General features: G+C 39.2%; 1 protein-coding gene across 2 annotated transcripts; it reads right to left on the bottom strand.

Annotated features, from left to right (window-relative positions):
• Positions 1–323: 323 nt before the first annotated feature.
• Positions 324–12,244, bottom strand: acot9.1 (acyl-CoA thioesterase 9, tandem duplicate 1). Of its 2 annotated transcripts, XM_038709294.1 has the most exons (16): positions 12,091–12,244; positions 10,692–10,786; positions 9,495–9,521; positions 8,019–8,064; positions 6,685–6,855; positions 6,553–6,590; positions 6,379–6,462; positions 5,418–5,521; positions 4,888–4,961; positions 4,593–4,660; positions 4,382–4,493; positions 3,811–3,901; positions 3,453–3,538; positions 3,261–3,348; positions 2,580–2,730; positions 324–1,196 (listed from the first exon to the last, which is right to left on the bottom strand). In XM_038709294.1, the coding sequence occupies exons 1-16, from the start codon at positions 12,102–12,104 to the stop codon at positions 1,141–1,143; spliced, it is 1,305 nt and encodes a 434-aa protein (XP_038565222.1). In that variant the 5' UTR covers positions 12,105–12,244; the 3' UTR covers positions 324–1,140. The 2 variants fall into 2 exon arrangements, with proteins under 2 accessions (XP_038565222.1, XP_038565297.1); XM_038709369.1 differs by lacking the exon at positions 9,495–9,521.
• Between the last annotated feature and the right edge of the window lie 1,631 nt (positions 12,245–13,875).

The following is a 13,875-nucleotide window of genomic DNA, read 5'->3' on the forward strand; positions in this document are numbered from 1 at the left end:
GGGATTGTTAATTTAGACTAATTAAAGGAGCAAGGATTACAGACAGATTAGAGATCAGAGGCACGTTTTAAAAGCCATGTTATTAACAGGAGATTCAACAGTTTGAATTAATTTTAAAAAGCAGGAATAACATGACTATGTGAGACTCTCCCTCCCTTCACGTCTTTCTGGTATAAACTTCAAACCAAAGAAGAGACAAATAACTCCTGATGACATCATGATTACATCATCAGGGGTTATTTAAATCCACAGAAGACATTAGAGGAGTTAATCCAATAATCACTTGTATCAAACATATCAGAAGCAAAGACAGAAGCACAAAGTGAAGATAAATAAAAATTCATTTATTGCATTTGAGTAAATACACAACTTAAACACAGCCTCCTCCCTCTCGCATCAGTCTGACACATCAGAATAAAGTTTCTCATTCAACATAAGGAGTTTTTGTGCGTACAAGCGACCATAGAATATAAAACTTTTATTTAACCGTAAAGCCATGCATACATACATTTGATCAGGACTATATAAGGTTATGATGAGGCAAGGAAACAGATTGTTCGCTTCATTTTCACCAGTCAAACACGACTGGGTCTGTAAACGCTTACTAGTAATCAAATCAACCGTCAAAAACTGAATAAAATATGAATGAGTAAAAAAAACAAAACACTGCACTGTGGTTCTCATCTCTACACCAACATGTAAACCAACAGAACAAATACAGTTGAACACAGCGAGTAAAGTTAACAAGGCGTGATGTAAAAAGGATGCGTTCATTCTTCTCGACTGACCTCTACACACACACACACACACACATTTGTTCCTCTATTCCCGTGGGGACCCGTCATGCATCCACTAGCCCCTTACCCAAAGCTTAACCATCACAGCTACATGCCTAACCTTAACACTTACCCTAACCTTTACCCAATTCTAACCTGAACCCTAAAACCAAGTCTTAACCCCTTAAAAAGCGTCTCTACCCATGGGGACCAACTGTGACACGACTCCCCATCATTAAGTGTGAATTCCCCACGAGATATATAAACACAAAACACACACACACACACACACACACACACACACACAGTGAGAACTGGTTGGTCAGACAGTGAAAGGCTTTGGCGTGCAGCAGACGTGTTGCGCTCAGTTCTCCGCAGTCTGACTGAAGTGTCTCTTGCCGTCCAGGTACAGCATCGACTCTGTCAGACAAACACACAACACATTTCACATCGAGAGGTAATCCGTCAGTTCTCAACCTGCAAGGGTCAGAAAGTTTAACCAGCTTTTTATTAAATGTGTTTTTATTTTCAAAGTCTTCTCAGAATCAGAAGAATGAGAAAGAGCTTTATTGCCAAGTAGTTTTTTTTACACGTATGAGGAATCTGCTTTGGTGATAAGGTGCTACACGTAGACAAACATACAGTTGACATAAATAAATCTAGAAATATATAAATATGGAACAAACAGACGCAAATTATATAAGAATGAGAATAGAGAAAAATACAGTAATACAAGTATTTTCAGAGAAAGAACAACGTGGCAGATATAGATGTGTATTATTCCGGGTTTGTGTTGTGCAGACGTACTGCAACGGGAGAGGATATGGTGTTCATAAATATATAAATTGACAAATTAAAAAAGACTAACACACAGGTACAGTTAGTTCTTTCATACTGAAAAACAAAAGGCGTTAATCAGTGTCTATCTCCCAGTGGAAAATGTAACTAAGTACATTTACTTAAGTGCTGTACTTAAGTACAAATTGAAGGTACTTGTACTTTCCTTGAGTATTTCCTTTTATGCAACTTTATACTTCTACTCCACAACATCTCAGAGGAAACTGTTGTACTTTTTACTCCACTACATTGGTCTGACAGCTTTAGTTACTTTACTATGTACAAGTATTCATCCCCATCCTGTCAGTGTGGTGATTTTGAGGATGGATGAAGAGTTCCTTTATGTGTTGAGAAAATCCTCCTCCTTCTTCAGCTAAATAAACTATTTAAACCAGGACCAGCTGGAAGATGCATCGTCACATTTTCTGACTTTTTAGAGGTATGTGGTTCTCGCAGGACAGCGACGCTACAAACACATGATGATCTTACAGACCATGATGCATTGCTGTAGATTAAACTGACAAACAGGATATAAAGGAGTTAAAATAACCTCAACCTTCAGCATCTACAGCAGTAAAATGCAACACACACATTAATGCCGCAGGAATATTAATCCAGAAACATCAGATATGATAGAGAAACACTGACTGAGGAACATTTTACTGCACTGTGAGTACTTTGACTATTCAAATCAGCTTTATTGGCATCAGTGTATATATTGCCAAAGATTTAATAAATTACAATTCATTTCATACATTTCATTAAATAAGTAAATAAACAGTAAAAGTTGTGTTTGTGTGTTAATAAAAAATAAAATTAAAATAATTAAAAATATATAAAATAAAATATTACTTTAAAATAATTATTTAAAACAAAAGTAAATAAATAAAGCAGTAAGAGTGTGTGTGTGTTAGAAAATGAAAACAATATATTAATTAAAATAAACAAATAAAAGTACGGGCTCACCTCCGTATGATTTTGGAATGACGTTGGGGACGTCGCGGTCAGAAAAGAAGGTGAAGTGGAAGACGTTGGTTGTGTTGTGCTGGCGGGTCAGCGGGTCGAACACCTCGGTGTGAACTCTGACCTGGATGTATTTCCCCTGTGTGTAACACACCTGAAACACAGAGACAGACAGACACAAGCTGCCGGTGGAACAAACGCTGCTGAGGCCCAAATAAAAGCCAGCCAGGAGGTCAAAAACACACCCTTGAACCTTCAGGGTGCCTCACACTATCTAATCTGACACTGTCCAGCCAAAGTGCATCGACTCATTAAACTGCTGCCGTTCCTAATTACAGAGTTAAAGTTTGTAATGTTAGGTTTAGTAAATCAACCAGTCTTTATAACTTTAAGTACTCATGAATAAATAAGCTGAACTTGACTTTCAACTCAAGCTTTACGATGTTTTTACATCCAGCGGTTAGATAATTATTTATTTGGAGTTGTTTTCGTTTCACCTGATGAAGGTGAGTCCAACATTAGTTCTGATTTTGATCCCCTCCAAATCCTGAGGGAAATAACTGTATTTTTAGCTCCAGAAACTCTGAATATGAAGAGCTAAAAATGCTAAACTTAAATTCATTTTTGCTATTGGAAGTTTTCCTCAAACATACTGATCAGATCTAAATGGACACAGTCTCTGACCTGCGATGAGAGCAGCAGCAGGGAGCCGATCTCCACAGGTTTCTGGAAGAGGATATCATCAACAGCCAGCAGACGTGCTCGACATCCTCTGCAGCACACCAGGGGAAGGACAACAAATACTTTAACATCATGCAGCAAAAATCAAGATGTTCTTCCTCTCATCATCATCCTCTTTTCTTAAAAAGCTCTCACCCGAAGGCGCAGGCGTTGGCCCAGCCCAGCTCGTAAGCTTTCCTCATCAGAAAACCTCCAAATATCCTGTTGAAGATATTCCTCTCCTGCTCAACACACATGCAGAAAAACTGGTTTGAACTTACAGATATTTTCCAGTTGAATCTATTCGAGCTATTTTCAGATCAAGGGAATAAACTAAATGACAAACTAAATGACTGGACAAAAACTTGAGAAACAGTGCACCGCCATAGTAAGACTTCTTATTCTCGTTTAGAGAACCCATCTATGAGCACTGTCAAACAAAAAAATGTAAACTCAAAGCCTGGAAGACCCTCCTTTGGTGTATTTCGTCCGTGCAGCCGGTCCTTCCTCTCACCTGAGGGTGGCAGATCTCCAGTCCTTTCAGTTTGGCATCTTCCATCCACACTGAGTTTGGAGGCAGAAGTCTGCTGCGGAAACTGACCGTCCTGCAGCAGCAGAAGACAGAAAAAATAAGATATTTAATTCAATGTATCTTCAAAATAAACTCACAAAACAACCATCACCTTTTGTAATTGTACTAGAGCCTGAACACAAATGACGCAAAACAGCAACGCTGCCAGTCTCCCACACCCTCGGATTATTGCACTAAAGATTGCTTTTGTGAAAAGTATACAAATTACATAAAGCAGGTATTAAAGCCCAACTGTAAATACTTTGGGGACAAAACTCTTCTACGGTGATGTTTTGAAGTGAAAGGTCTTCTTTTAAATGTCTGACTGAGAAGGAGATGACCGGCGAATGAAAATTTGGAAGCTATTTGACTGTGACAAACCTTTAAACAGACCCCTCCCCAGACTTTCATTTAGATAAACAGCAATAAATATTATTGATCCCATTTCTGAGGATGATTTTTCTCAAGTCTTGTGCAGTGCAGACTCCACTTTTAAAGCATCGCTTGGTCATACTTTGTGTCCAGGGTGTTGAGGAACAGACTGTGTACGATCGTCCTCTCCTCGTTTGTGGGAGCCACCTTCAGCAACGACGCAGTACTCAGCTCCACACGGCGGGTTTTGTTCGCTGGAAACCACACACACACACACAATACAGAGAGAAGATGTTGGCATACAAAGGACTGCATTGTCTTAACTTGACCAAGGTTACGTCAGGATCTCATACCTTCTCCTTCCTGGAAAAGCTTCACCTCCTCTGGGCCTTCTGGGCTCAGTGGATTTACAAAAGCTGCCCTGCAGACAGAAACAAGCAGCAACACAGGGAACAAGTCAAAAAAAGAACTCGACACACTCAAAGACTGAATCTCACTGGCAGTGATGATCGTTTCCTCTTCGCCCTGTCCTGTAAATCCCCTGCAGACTGCAGAACTCTTAATATGCGTGAAAATGTCTACAAGATAAAAGCTTTGTTCACGTTCACATTCCTTCTGTGTGACTGTGCCTCAGACTGAAAGTCCTACCTCTTGTTTTCTGGATCCCGGGCCACCATGACAAAAGTAGCATCCAGAACTGGGGCATAAGCTCCATCTAGGAACTGAAAGAAGAGTCACATTATTAAAAGATTTCATTCAATCTGCAACTCCTGTGTTTAAGTCTTGGTCTTGTGTGTCTTATTTCTGGTGTGCTCCTGCAACGCACTTACAGGCGATCACGTGTCAACCAAACAATCTGGGTGGGACAATGACCGCTTTATTCTTGGATGTGGGTTTTGGTGAACTTTTGGATACTGTAGGTGGTTTTATTTCTTTGTCTGTGCAGCCCTCTTTAGATGTTACACAAGTGGAATACACGTTTGTTTTTTAATTTGCCTTCGTCTTTTTGTTTGACCTTGTTTTCTGCTGATATGCCTTAATTTGGGTTGTTTAATCTCAAAAGAACAATCCTTTTTTCCCTTTAACTAAGTATTACTATTGCTTGTGCTTACAAATAAACACATACGCGGTTGTGTGTGTGTGTGTGTGTGTGTAAGTAGAGAGGGAAGGGTGTTTACCTGTGACATGTGCATCTTGGCTTCAATAGAGGTTTTTCCCACCCACGTCACATGTCCAGTGAACTTGATGTCGCAGTCAGGATAGATGACGTGCTGCCTCATGTCTGTCCATCAGACATGAAAAATACTTTCATGTGGAACTACAGATCTCAAAATTATGACATCTAACAACTGAGACATGATTAACCATCAGGACAACGTCATTTGAATTGTGATGGTCACAAATAAAGCATCCAGATATCGGACAATAAGAGAAATGTACTTAGTGATTATTTATTAATTACAGTATCTCACAAAAGTGAGTACAACCCTCACATTTTTGTAAATATTTGATTATATCTTTTCATGTGACAACACTGAAGAAATGACACTTTGTTACAATGTAAAGTAGTGAGTTTACAACTTGTATAACAGTGTAAATTTGCTGTCCCCTCAAAATAACACACCATAGCTATTAATGTCCAAACTCCTGGCAACAAAAGTGAGTACAGCCACTACTTTACTTTGTAGCAAAGTGTAATTTCTTCTGTGTTTTCACATGAAAAGATATAATCAAATATTGACAAAAATGTGAGGTGTGTATTCACTTTTGTAAGATACTGTATATTGACTATGAAGGCTAACGTCTTTAAATAGCTTGTTTTGTCTTTGACCAAAAATATTTGATTTACAGTGATACAAAACAGAAAAGGCATTTTTTCACACATAAGATGGTGGAACTAGCAAATATTTAACACTGATGCTGAATAAATAAGTTAAAGATAAACAAAATTGTTAAAAAAAGACGTTTTCTGCCAATTAATTAAATGACTAATTGTTTCAGCACTAAAACCAAATATTCAAATAGACCCATTACACAAGAGTTTATAGGTAGCTGGACATGGAAGCTGATAATCTGATCCAAACAAACAACTTTTCTCAGATCAGACCAAACAAATCTCTAAATATAAGAGATTTTTACCGATCTTATCCACCAGGGCGGTGACGATGGACAGAGGAGACTTCTTCAGTGCAGCGTTATAGGTGTGAGAGTAAGAGATGAGGACTGAGGAGAGAGACGAAGAACAACACGCATCAGTGTTTGACTGTGTTTAACTTCCTGTCTAGTTATAATCATGATGTGTTACAGTGATACCTGCTAAACTGTCCAAGTCCTCCAGGATCCTGCCAAACCTGAACAGAGACGGAAGACGAGTTTGAGGTGAGTTCAGGTTTATGTTAACCTTCACATTAGTGTGTGTGTGTGTGTGTGTGTGTGTGTGTGTACCTGACAGTGTTGTGGAAGGTCAGGTATTTCTCTCTGAGCTGTGGCTCGGAGCCCAGAGGCAGGTGGACCTCCAGGTAGCTGTCCTTCATCCTCTTGGCTGGAAGGTCACTTTGAGACTTTGCCAACATGGACGACAGCGACAAGCGCTCCGCCATGGCCTGCTGGTGGTCGCTGCAGACAAGATAAATCACCATATTACAAAATATAAAACTTAAGACCTAAAGATGTGTTGCTGGACTGGTAAATATAAATTTTCTTCTTAATGTCTACTGTTTCTCTGTTGTAATTTGTCTTCCAACTAGGCTAAATGTTATCACGATAAAAGATTTCATATTGATAATTATCAGGTTTAATGTCGAATCATTATTTAAAGGCTGATTTTTGCTCCTGAGCGAAAGTTAAAGAAACCAGACAGTCTGAACAAACACTTGATGCCAAACAGAAGATCACTTAACAGATCTGAAGTATGAAATAATAACAATAAACTTATATTAATAAAAAAAAAAATTTAAATCTCTTTTCCTCAACAAAATAAATATCTTAATAGAAAAATTAAGTGCTAATTTGTTTGTGATTCAAATGAATTACAATCAAACATTTATTGAACTTTTATTATATTGTCATTAAGAAAAATATATCGTGATAATTACTGTTATGGTTTTAATGTGCAGAAGTTCCTTTTGTCTGTTTTTAATATAATTTTTAATTTTCTTTTAAAACATGAAGTTTAATAACTGAAATACAGTAAGTCTGAGTCAGTTACACAGCAAAAAGAAATCTGAGGGCCTCCTCAGTAGAGCTGACGATCAAAAGCTCAATTGATAGAAATGTGTCCAATGACCGCAAATTGGTATCGAACGTCTGGTCACTGTGACAGATTCATAATCTTGTTTACTTGTTCTTTAATCAGACAGTTCCTCATTTAAATCATTTATTTACAATATATAATTTTTCGTATTTTCACAGCAGCGTGTGAAATAGCTGTGTAGATCCAGTATTTAAATGATATAACATATATAAAGGGGAAAAGATGAAAACTCAACAAATGGGGTATTAAACAAAGACTGTTTCTGAGTGAATTACAGGACCCTGAATGTAAAACGGCTTAAATATGTTTATAATCTATTTAGACAATGTTTTTGTACTGTTGCTGTTTGTGTTTTGCTCTAAATAAGGACTGTATCATTTCGAGGGATCATACTGACACTTTTATCAATATACCCATCCCTAGTTATTAGTAGACACAACTTTGGTGACCAGCCAAAACCAAAAGAAACAAAACGGCACGGGCACGGTGATGTTTTATTGGAGCTCTGACACAGATGGTTCAGTACCTCCAGTTAGTGGAAGCTCCCACGATTTCTCTCAGCCTGTTCCGCACTGAAAAACACAGAAGAAACAATCAGATCTTCTGTGAATATGTGTGTGTGTGTGTGTGAGTGTGTGTGTGCGGTGAAAGCACCAAAAGTTCAAGGCTATATGTTTCATACTGTTTCACTAAAGACTTGTTTTTACAGCTGGAGCCTTCTGGGAAACCAGCTCAAGCATTTTAAGCTGTGTTTGCCTTACCGCAGCACGGTCAATAAATATCTTTAAGACCTTGACTATGTGCTAGAATGTTATCAATTTCATCCTGAGCAGAGAACGACGTCACACTCCCTCTGTGTGTGTTGTCGTCTGAGCTCCTCTGTGCTTTGTTTATACAGCTGGTCCGGCTACACGTGCATGTTAGTGCATGTGTGCCTCTCCTAAAAGTGTTTTGAGGGGAGCGCTACAACGGCTGGTTCTTTTCTCGTCTAAGGTGTTGAATGAAGGATATACAGTATTTCAAACCAGAGTTGGTGATTGTTGGAGCAGTGCAAAGAATTACAAAGCCAGTTCTGTTGAATTTCATTTTGTTCCTGTCGAGTTTAATTGAAGTTTGTTTTACGATGATCTGCAAGGTAAACTGTTTTTTCAATGGTGGCAAGTGAAAGTGATATAATGGCTGTTTCTGTTTAACAAATAAGGTCTTTATCGGTAATGATTATTTCCACAATGTTGTGGGCAGACTTTGACGAGACTTTGTCTCCAAGGATTACGCTGCAGCCATCACAGCCAGTACTGATGCTGCAGGCCGAGGCGGAGTGCCAGTATATTTCTGTGAATTTTCAACCAAATCAGAGAAGGTGATTGTTGAACAGTGGAAAGTCTATCAAGGACGGTTTTGGTGAGTTTTATTTTGTTACTGTCCAGTTGGAACGAAGTGTGTTTTATGATGATCTGCGAGGTAAAATGACTGTTTTCTCAATGGAGTCTGTACTGCCCATATGTTTTGGTCTGAGATGCCGGCTGGCAGTCAGTGCTGCATAAAAGTGGAGAGATCTGATAATGAAGTAAACTGTAAAATGTTAACACTGGCATTAAAGCTGCAGTTTACTGAGGCTCAAACAGTGAGACAATATGAAACACCACAGAGGAAAGAAGCAGCCAAATAAAGACAAATATCACGTGTGAACCAGCTACAACAAAATCCTGAAGCTCAGTGCCACATAGGGAAGAAGAAGAATGTTAACAGACTAACGAATGCTGCAGGGAAGGTTAAGCTCTACTGTGGAGGCGTCACCGTGAACATTAAATCCAGACCTACCAAAAGGCAGAAGAGGTGCAGAGTAAGGTCTGATTCAGGTGAAAAGAAAACGGATGTTCAGTCAGTCAGTGTGGCAACATGCAGGAGGAATTAACATGCAATCAGAGCAAATTACAAGAGAATGACTGCAGGTAGGAGTAGAGTGGTTTAGATAGTTAGGTCTCGGTTTACCAACACACACCATTAGACACGTGTAAAAGTGGATTTCCTGTGGAGAAACAAACATGATGAGGGTAAAAGATCAGGGGATGAGGGTGGATCAATCGGGAGACCAACGGATTTGGTAAAACATGTCACCATGTTACATTTCATTACATTCAATGAACAAGTGCTTTTGTCCTGAGTGCTTATAGCTACCACAGGAACTGCCAGCGCTGGATCATTAGAAATGAAAAGTACATCAATGCAGTGAAGCAACTTAAGACTGAAAAATGAGACATTAGCGTGTGCTAGTTTGGCAAGTGTAGGTGTGTTTTCAGCCTGCGACTCTGCTGTCCTGACTTTAGCAGGGAGTTCATTTCACTAGAGATGCAAATAATGTATTTGTTTTTTTTATTACTGGTTCATCTGCACTGTTCAGGTTTAGCAGGATCCTGAACTATTTTCTTGAATTTATTAATCTAAAATGCCTGCCTCATAATCTTAAAGTCAAACATGATGTCTTCACAACGCTTGTTTGGTCCAACAAACAGTTCAAAACCCAAAGAGATTCAGTTAACACGCTGGAACTAGGGGGTGTTTGGCTTTGGAGATGGCCAGTCACCCAATGGAAGACGAATGCAGGGAGTACCTACAGCTAGGAGGTAAGAAGGAGGACTTCCCTTCCCGGCGCTGTGTGCCAGCAGCAGAGTCGTGAACTGGATGCAAGCTGCAGCATAGAGCCGGCATAGCCAACGGTGGCATGTATGCGTATGCGATACATCTGGGGGAAACTGGGTCGTTGCACCCCTATCTGAAAGTCCCCAAAACAATAAACAGAAGTAGGCTGAAGGCTGAGCTGCAGCAATGAAGAACATGGGATGAACTTATTAAACTTCCAAGTGTGCAGGACACTTTCACAGCCTTCGTCTTGGTGTTGCATCAACATGTATTTGTCCTGAAAGTGGTGTACTGGTATGTCTGTGCTTGATAATCAAACTGGCATTTTCTATTTGAATCGTTGGAAAAAATCTGAGATGTGGGTTCTCAGGCCTGGAACCAGGTAAATCAGCATAAACTGCAAATCTAATGCAAAAGATCCAGCAGTGAAATGTATGGGTTCTTGCACTTGCACTATTATTTTTACTCCACTTTACTCCATTTGTCTGACAGCTTTAATTACCTTTCAGATTACAGTTTTTTTAAACCCTTCCTGTCCAGGAGAGTGTCCTGGCCTTACCTTCAACCATATCCGGCGCCCTGCCCTGCTTCGACACACCCCCTGTGCAGAAGGACCTGGTTGTAAAGGAAGCAGCTGACCGCAGCAGCAGGAACCTGCAGTCCACATGAGGACAAAAAACAAATTAGAGATGACTTTAAGGCCAAGAGTCAAGTTACATCACACACATCATCCTCTGCTAATTATAACCATCCAAAGGCATCTAATCTTTTAATCCTGCTCAGTGAACAGCTGGACAGACAGACGTGCAACTTGTGGTGCCCAGTTCATCCAGACGGAAATACTTACATAATAAATAGGGCAGGGCGATATGCCCAAAATCATATCACGACAAAAGATTTCATCTTCATCATTTCATTTTCATTTTCATCTTTTAATATTGATGTGTGTCAAATCAATCAGGCGGATTTTTGCTCCTGAGTGAACGTTGAAGAAACCAGATTTAAACATTTCTTTATAGTCAGAACAAACACTTGATGCCAAATAAATCTGAGGTCGAAAATTCAAAACAATTATAATAAAATCTTATTTCAACAAATATGCATGAGTAAAATTAAGTAAAATCTTTTGTTCAGTCCCTTTTCCTCAAGAAAATAAATATCTAATAAGTGCTGCATTTATTGAACATTTGTTCTATTTACACTGAGGAAAATTATAATGCAACAATTATCATTATTGTTTTATTACCCAGACCAAATAACAAAGTGACAATACACCTCATAACAACAGTCTCACTTTACCTCAGTTAGACAAACATTTACTTATTTTTACACTTTCTGTAACTATAAAACTACTTAAATAACCACATTTATTCTTTTCAAGGAATTGTTTTGTATTGATTTTAGCAACTGGCTGGCAAACCTAATTCATCATCTAACTGATTCTCCTTTTCCAGTAAATTATACTAGTTATATTCCAGTGAAAACATTTTTACTTGTTACTTCAGTGCATGTGTTTTGCATGTATTACAAATGAGTTCATGAAATATAACGCATATTTAAGATTTTATTTACTAAAGTATAGTTTGACATGCTCGGATACCTTCACAGTAGCGTAAGACTGAATGAAAAGTAAATTTCTCCAGAGTAAAACACTTTTGCTGTCTGGGTTTTTGTGTGGCTGTGGTGAACATGACACACTCTTTATGTAAACAATGAACCCCCACCCTGTTTTGGGCCTGATTAACTTTCCCCAGCTCGACCTGATTTCTAACAAAAAGCCATAAGACAGCTGCTCAAAGCACCAAGACAAATCACTGACTGAGTACCTCATTAGCATGCTTAGCATTAATTAGCTGGCTTGTAAATGTGCTAACAGTTAGCGTTGCTTCTGTAATTAGCATACAGGCAGCATTTAAAGCATCAGCAGAGCTTTGAACCACGTTTTTAATCACCCTGACCTCCGGGAGAGCATTGTGGGGTCCGGGTTGTCCACACGGCTGAGCAACAAGGTGAAATCTTCCTCCACAGGGCAGCTCCTGGATGCCTGGCTGTCAGGACCACAGGGCGGTTTCCGTGTTGGTAAGAGGCCCCGCCCACGTCCTGATGACGCAACACGCTCCTTCTTCTTCTACTTCTTTTCAATGGCGGATTTGCAACCGAGCGGAGCTTTGCTGCCTCCCGCTGTGGCGTCACGTTGCTCTTATGTCCTTGTTGTTATGGTCCTGTGTTCATAGGTGAAGAGATAAACAGCCTCGGTGGACTTTACTTCCCTGAGGACATCCTGGCAGGCACTTAATGCCTAATTCCTTGACTTAAAACTGGGATATGCAATTTATTTCAGAAGCATTTTGTTATGTATTTTTTTCAAATTCTCATTACATCCCCACGGTAATCAATAAATCAAATGCTGTGATACAAAAAAACCCCAAAACAATTAAATCCAGTATATGTGGCTGTTGCAGGAATGTAACAAGCACGACCTATCATTTCATTCAGCGGATTGGGCGGCCAAAACCTGCCTGTCTACCTGCGCACACTCGGTGCACTCACCGTACATGAAAATATGTTTTGGAGGGAGGCCTGAAGGAAGGAGTGTGAGTTCTGCAACGTTGCCTACTGTATCTTTAAGTAAAAGTACTAAAACCACACTGTGTAAATAATCCACTGCAAATAAAAGTCCTGCATTCAAAACCTAAGTAAAAGTAGTCTATATTAGTAAAACCAGCAAAAGTGCCTAAAGTAAAAGGAGTGCAGTAAAACTCTTCCCTGTCATTGTTTCACTATTAAAGCTGATTAATATTCCTGCATCATTAATATGAATGTTGCATTTTACTGCTGTAGATGTTGAAGGTTGAGCTCATTTTAACTCCTTTAGGAAGGGATGTACAAAAGTTCACAGTATGAAGTTAATGAGGTAGTAAACCAAAAGATGTGCACATTGAAATTGGTTTGTAGCCTTTACGTTAGTGTAACATATAGGGGGGAGTATCAGTCAGCGGGGGTCCTGGGCATCGTTAACAAGGCCGGCTGCAGATGGGAAGGAACTGCTCTTGTGGCGTGAGGTTTTGGTCTTCATGGGTCGCAGCCTCCTGCCTGAGTGGAGTGTCCCAAATAGTTTATTTTCAAGACGCAAGGGGTCAGCCACAATCTTACTAACTTAATCTATTGTAATTTAAATATTTAGAAATTTGTTTATACCTTTTCTGTGTGTGTAGCATGGAGAGGAGCTACACCTGCATTTTATTGTGCAATCACGTGTTGTATAATGACAACAAAGCTGGACCACTGATCAGGCAGACATCCTCCAATCATTGTACAACTTCACTTCTGGAAAAGAGCATTGATGGATTGTTGTAATAAGCCTTTTAATATGGACTTATTAACATTTAAAATTGCAAATGACTCAACATTTATCCACTCAGGGATCTTTTGGGGGAAAGAATGTGGATGTACTACTTATTAGAAAGTGAGAAACCTTTGATTTATAACTTTATTCAGCTGTTTCTTTAACCTTTAACATGCACTTTGTGTGCTCTTCTTCTATTATCTCCTAACAATTCTCTTGTATTGATTGGTATGGTATATGCTATAGCTGTTACAAGTATTGCTGCTTTTACCAGTATCTATTGTCACCTGTAGATGTCTTACTTTATTGATTACCTGTATGTTGTTCCTCAAATGTAAGTCTCTTTGGTTAAAAGCATCTACCAAACGAGTAAATGTACATATACAGTAAATGTATA

This window comes from Micropterus salmoides, unplaced genomic scaffold, assembly GCF_014851395.1.
Source record: "Micropterus salmoides isolate LMB-PRFRI ecotype aquatic unplaced genomic scaffold, ASM1485139v1 Ms_hic_scaffold_1, whole genome shotgun sequence".
NCBI lineage: Eukaryota > Metazoa > Chordata > Actinopteri > Centrarchiformes > Centrarchidae > Micropterus > Micropterus salmoides.

Bases quoted from the DNA above. Each gene is read 5' to 3' on its own strand.
- acot9.1 (XM_038709294.1), bottom strand. The intron at 6,591-6,684 runs GTACACACACAC...GTCTCTGTTCAG, and splicing joins ACCTTCCACAACACTGTCAG to GTTTGGCAGGATCCTGGAGG. The intron at 2,731-3,260 runs GTCAGAGACTGT...TCTGTGTTTCAG, and splicing joins TGCTGCTGCTCTCATCGCAG to GTGTGTTACACACAGGGGAA.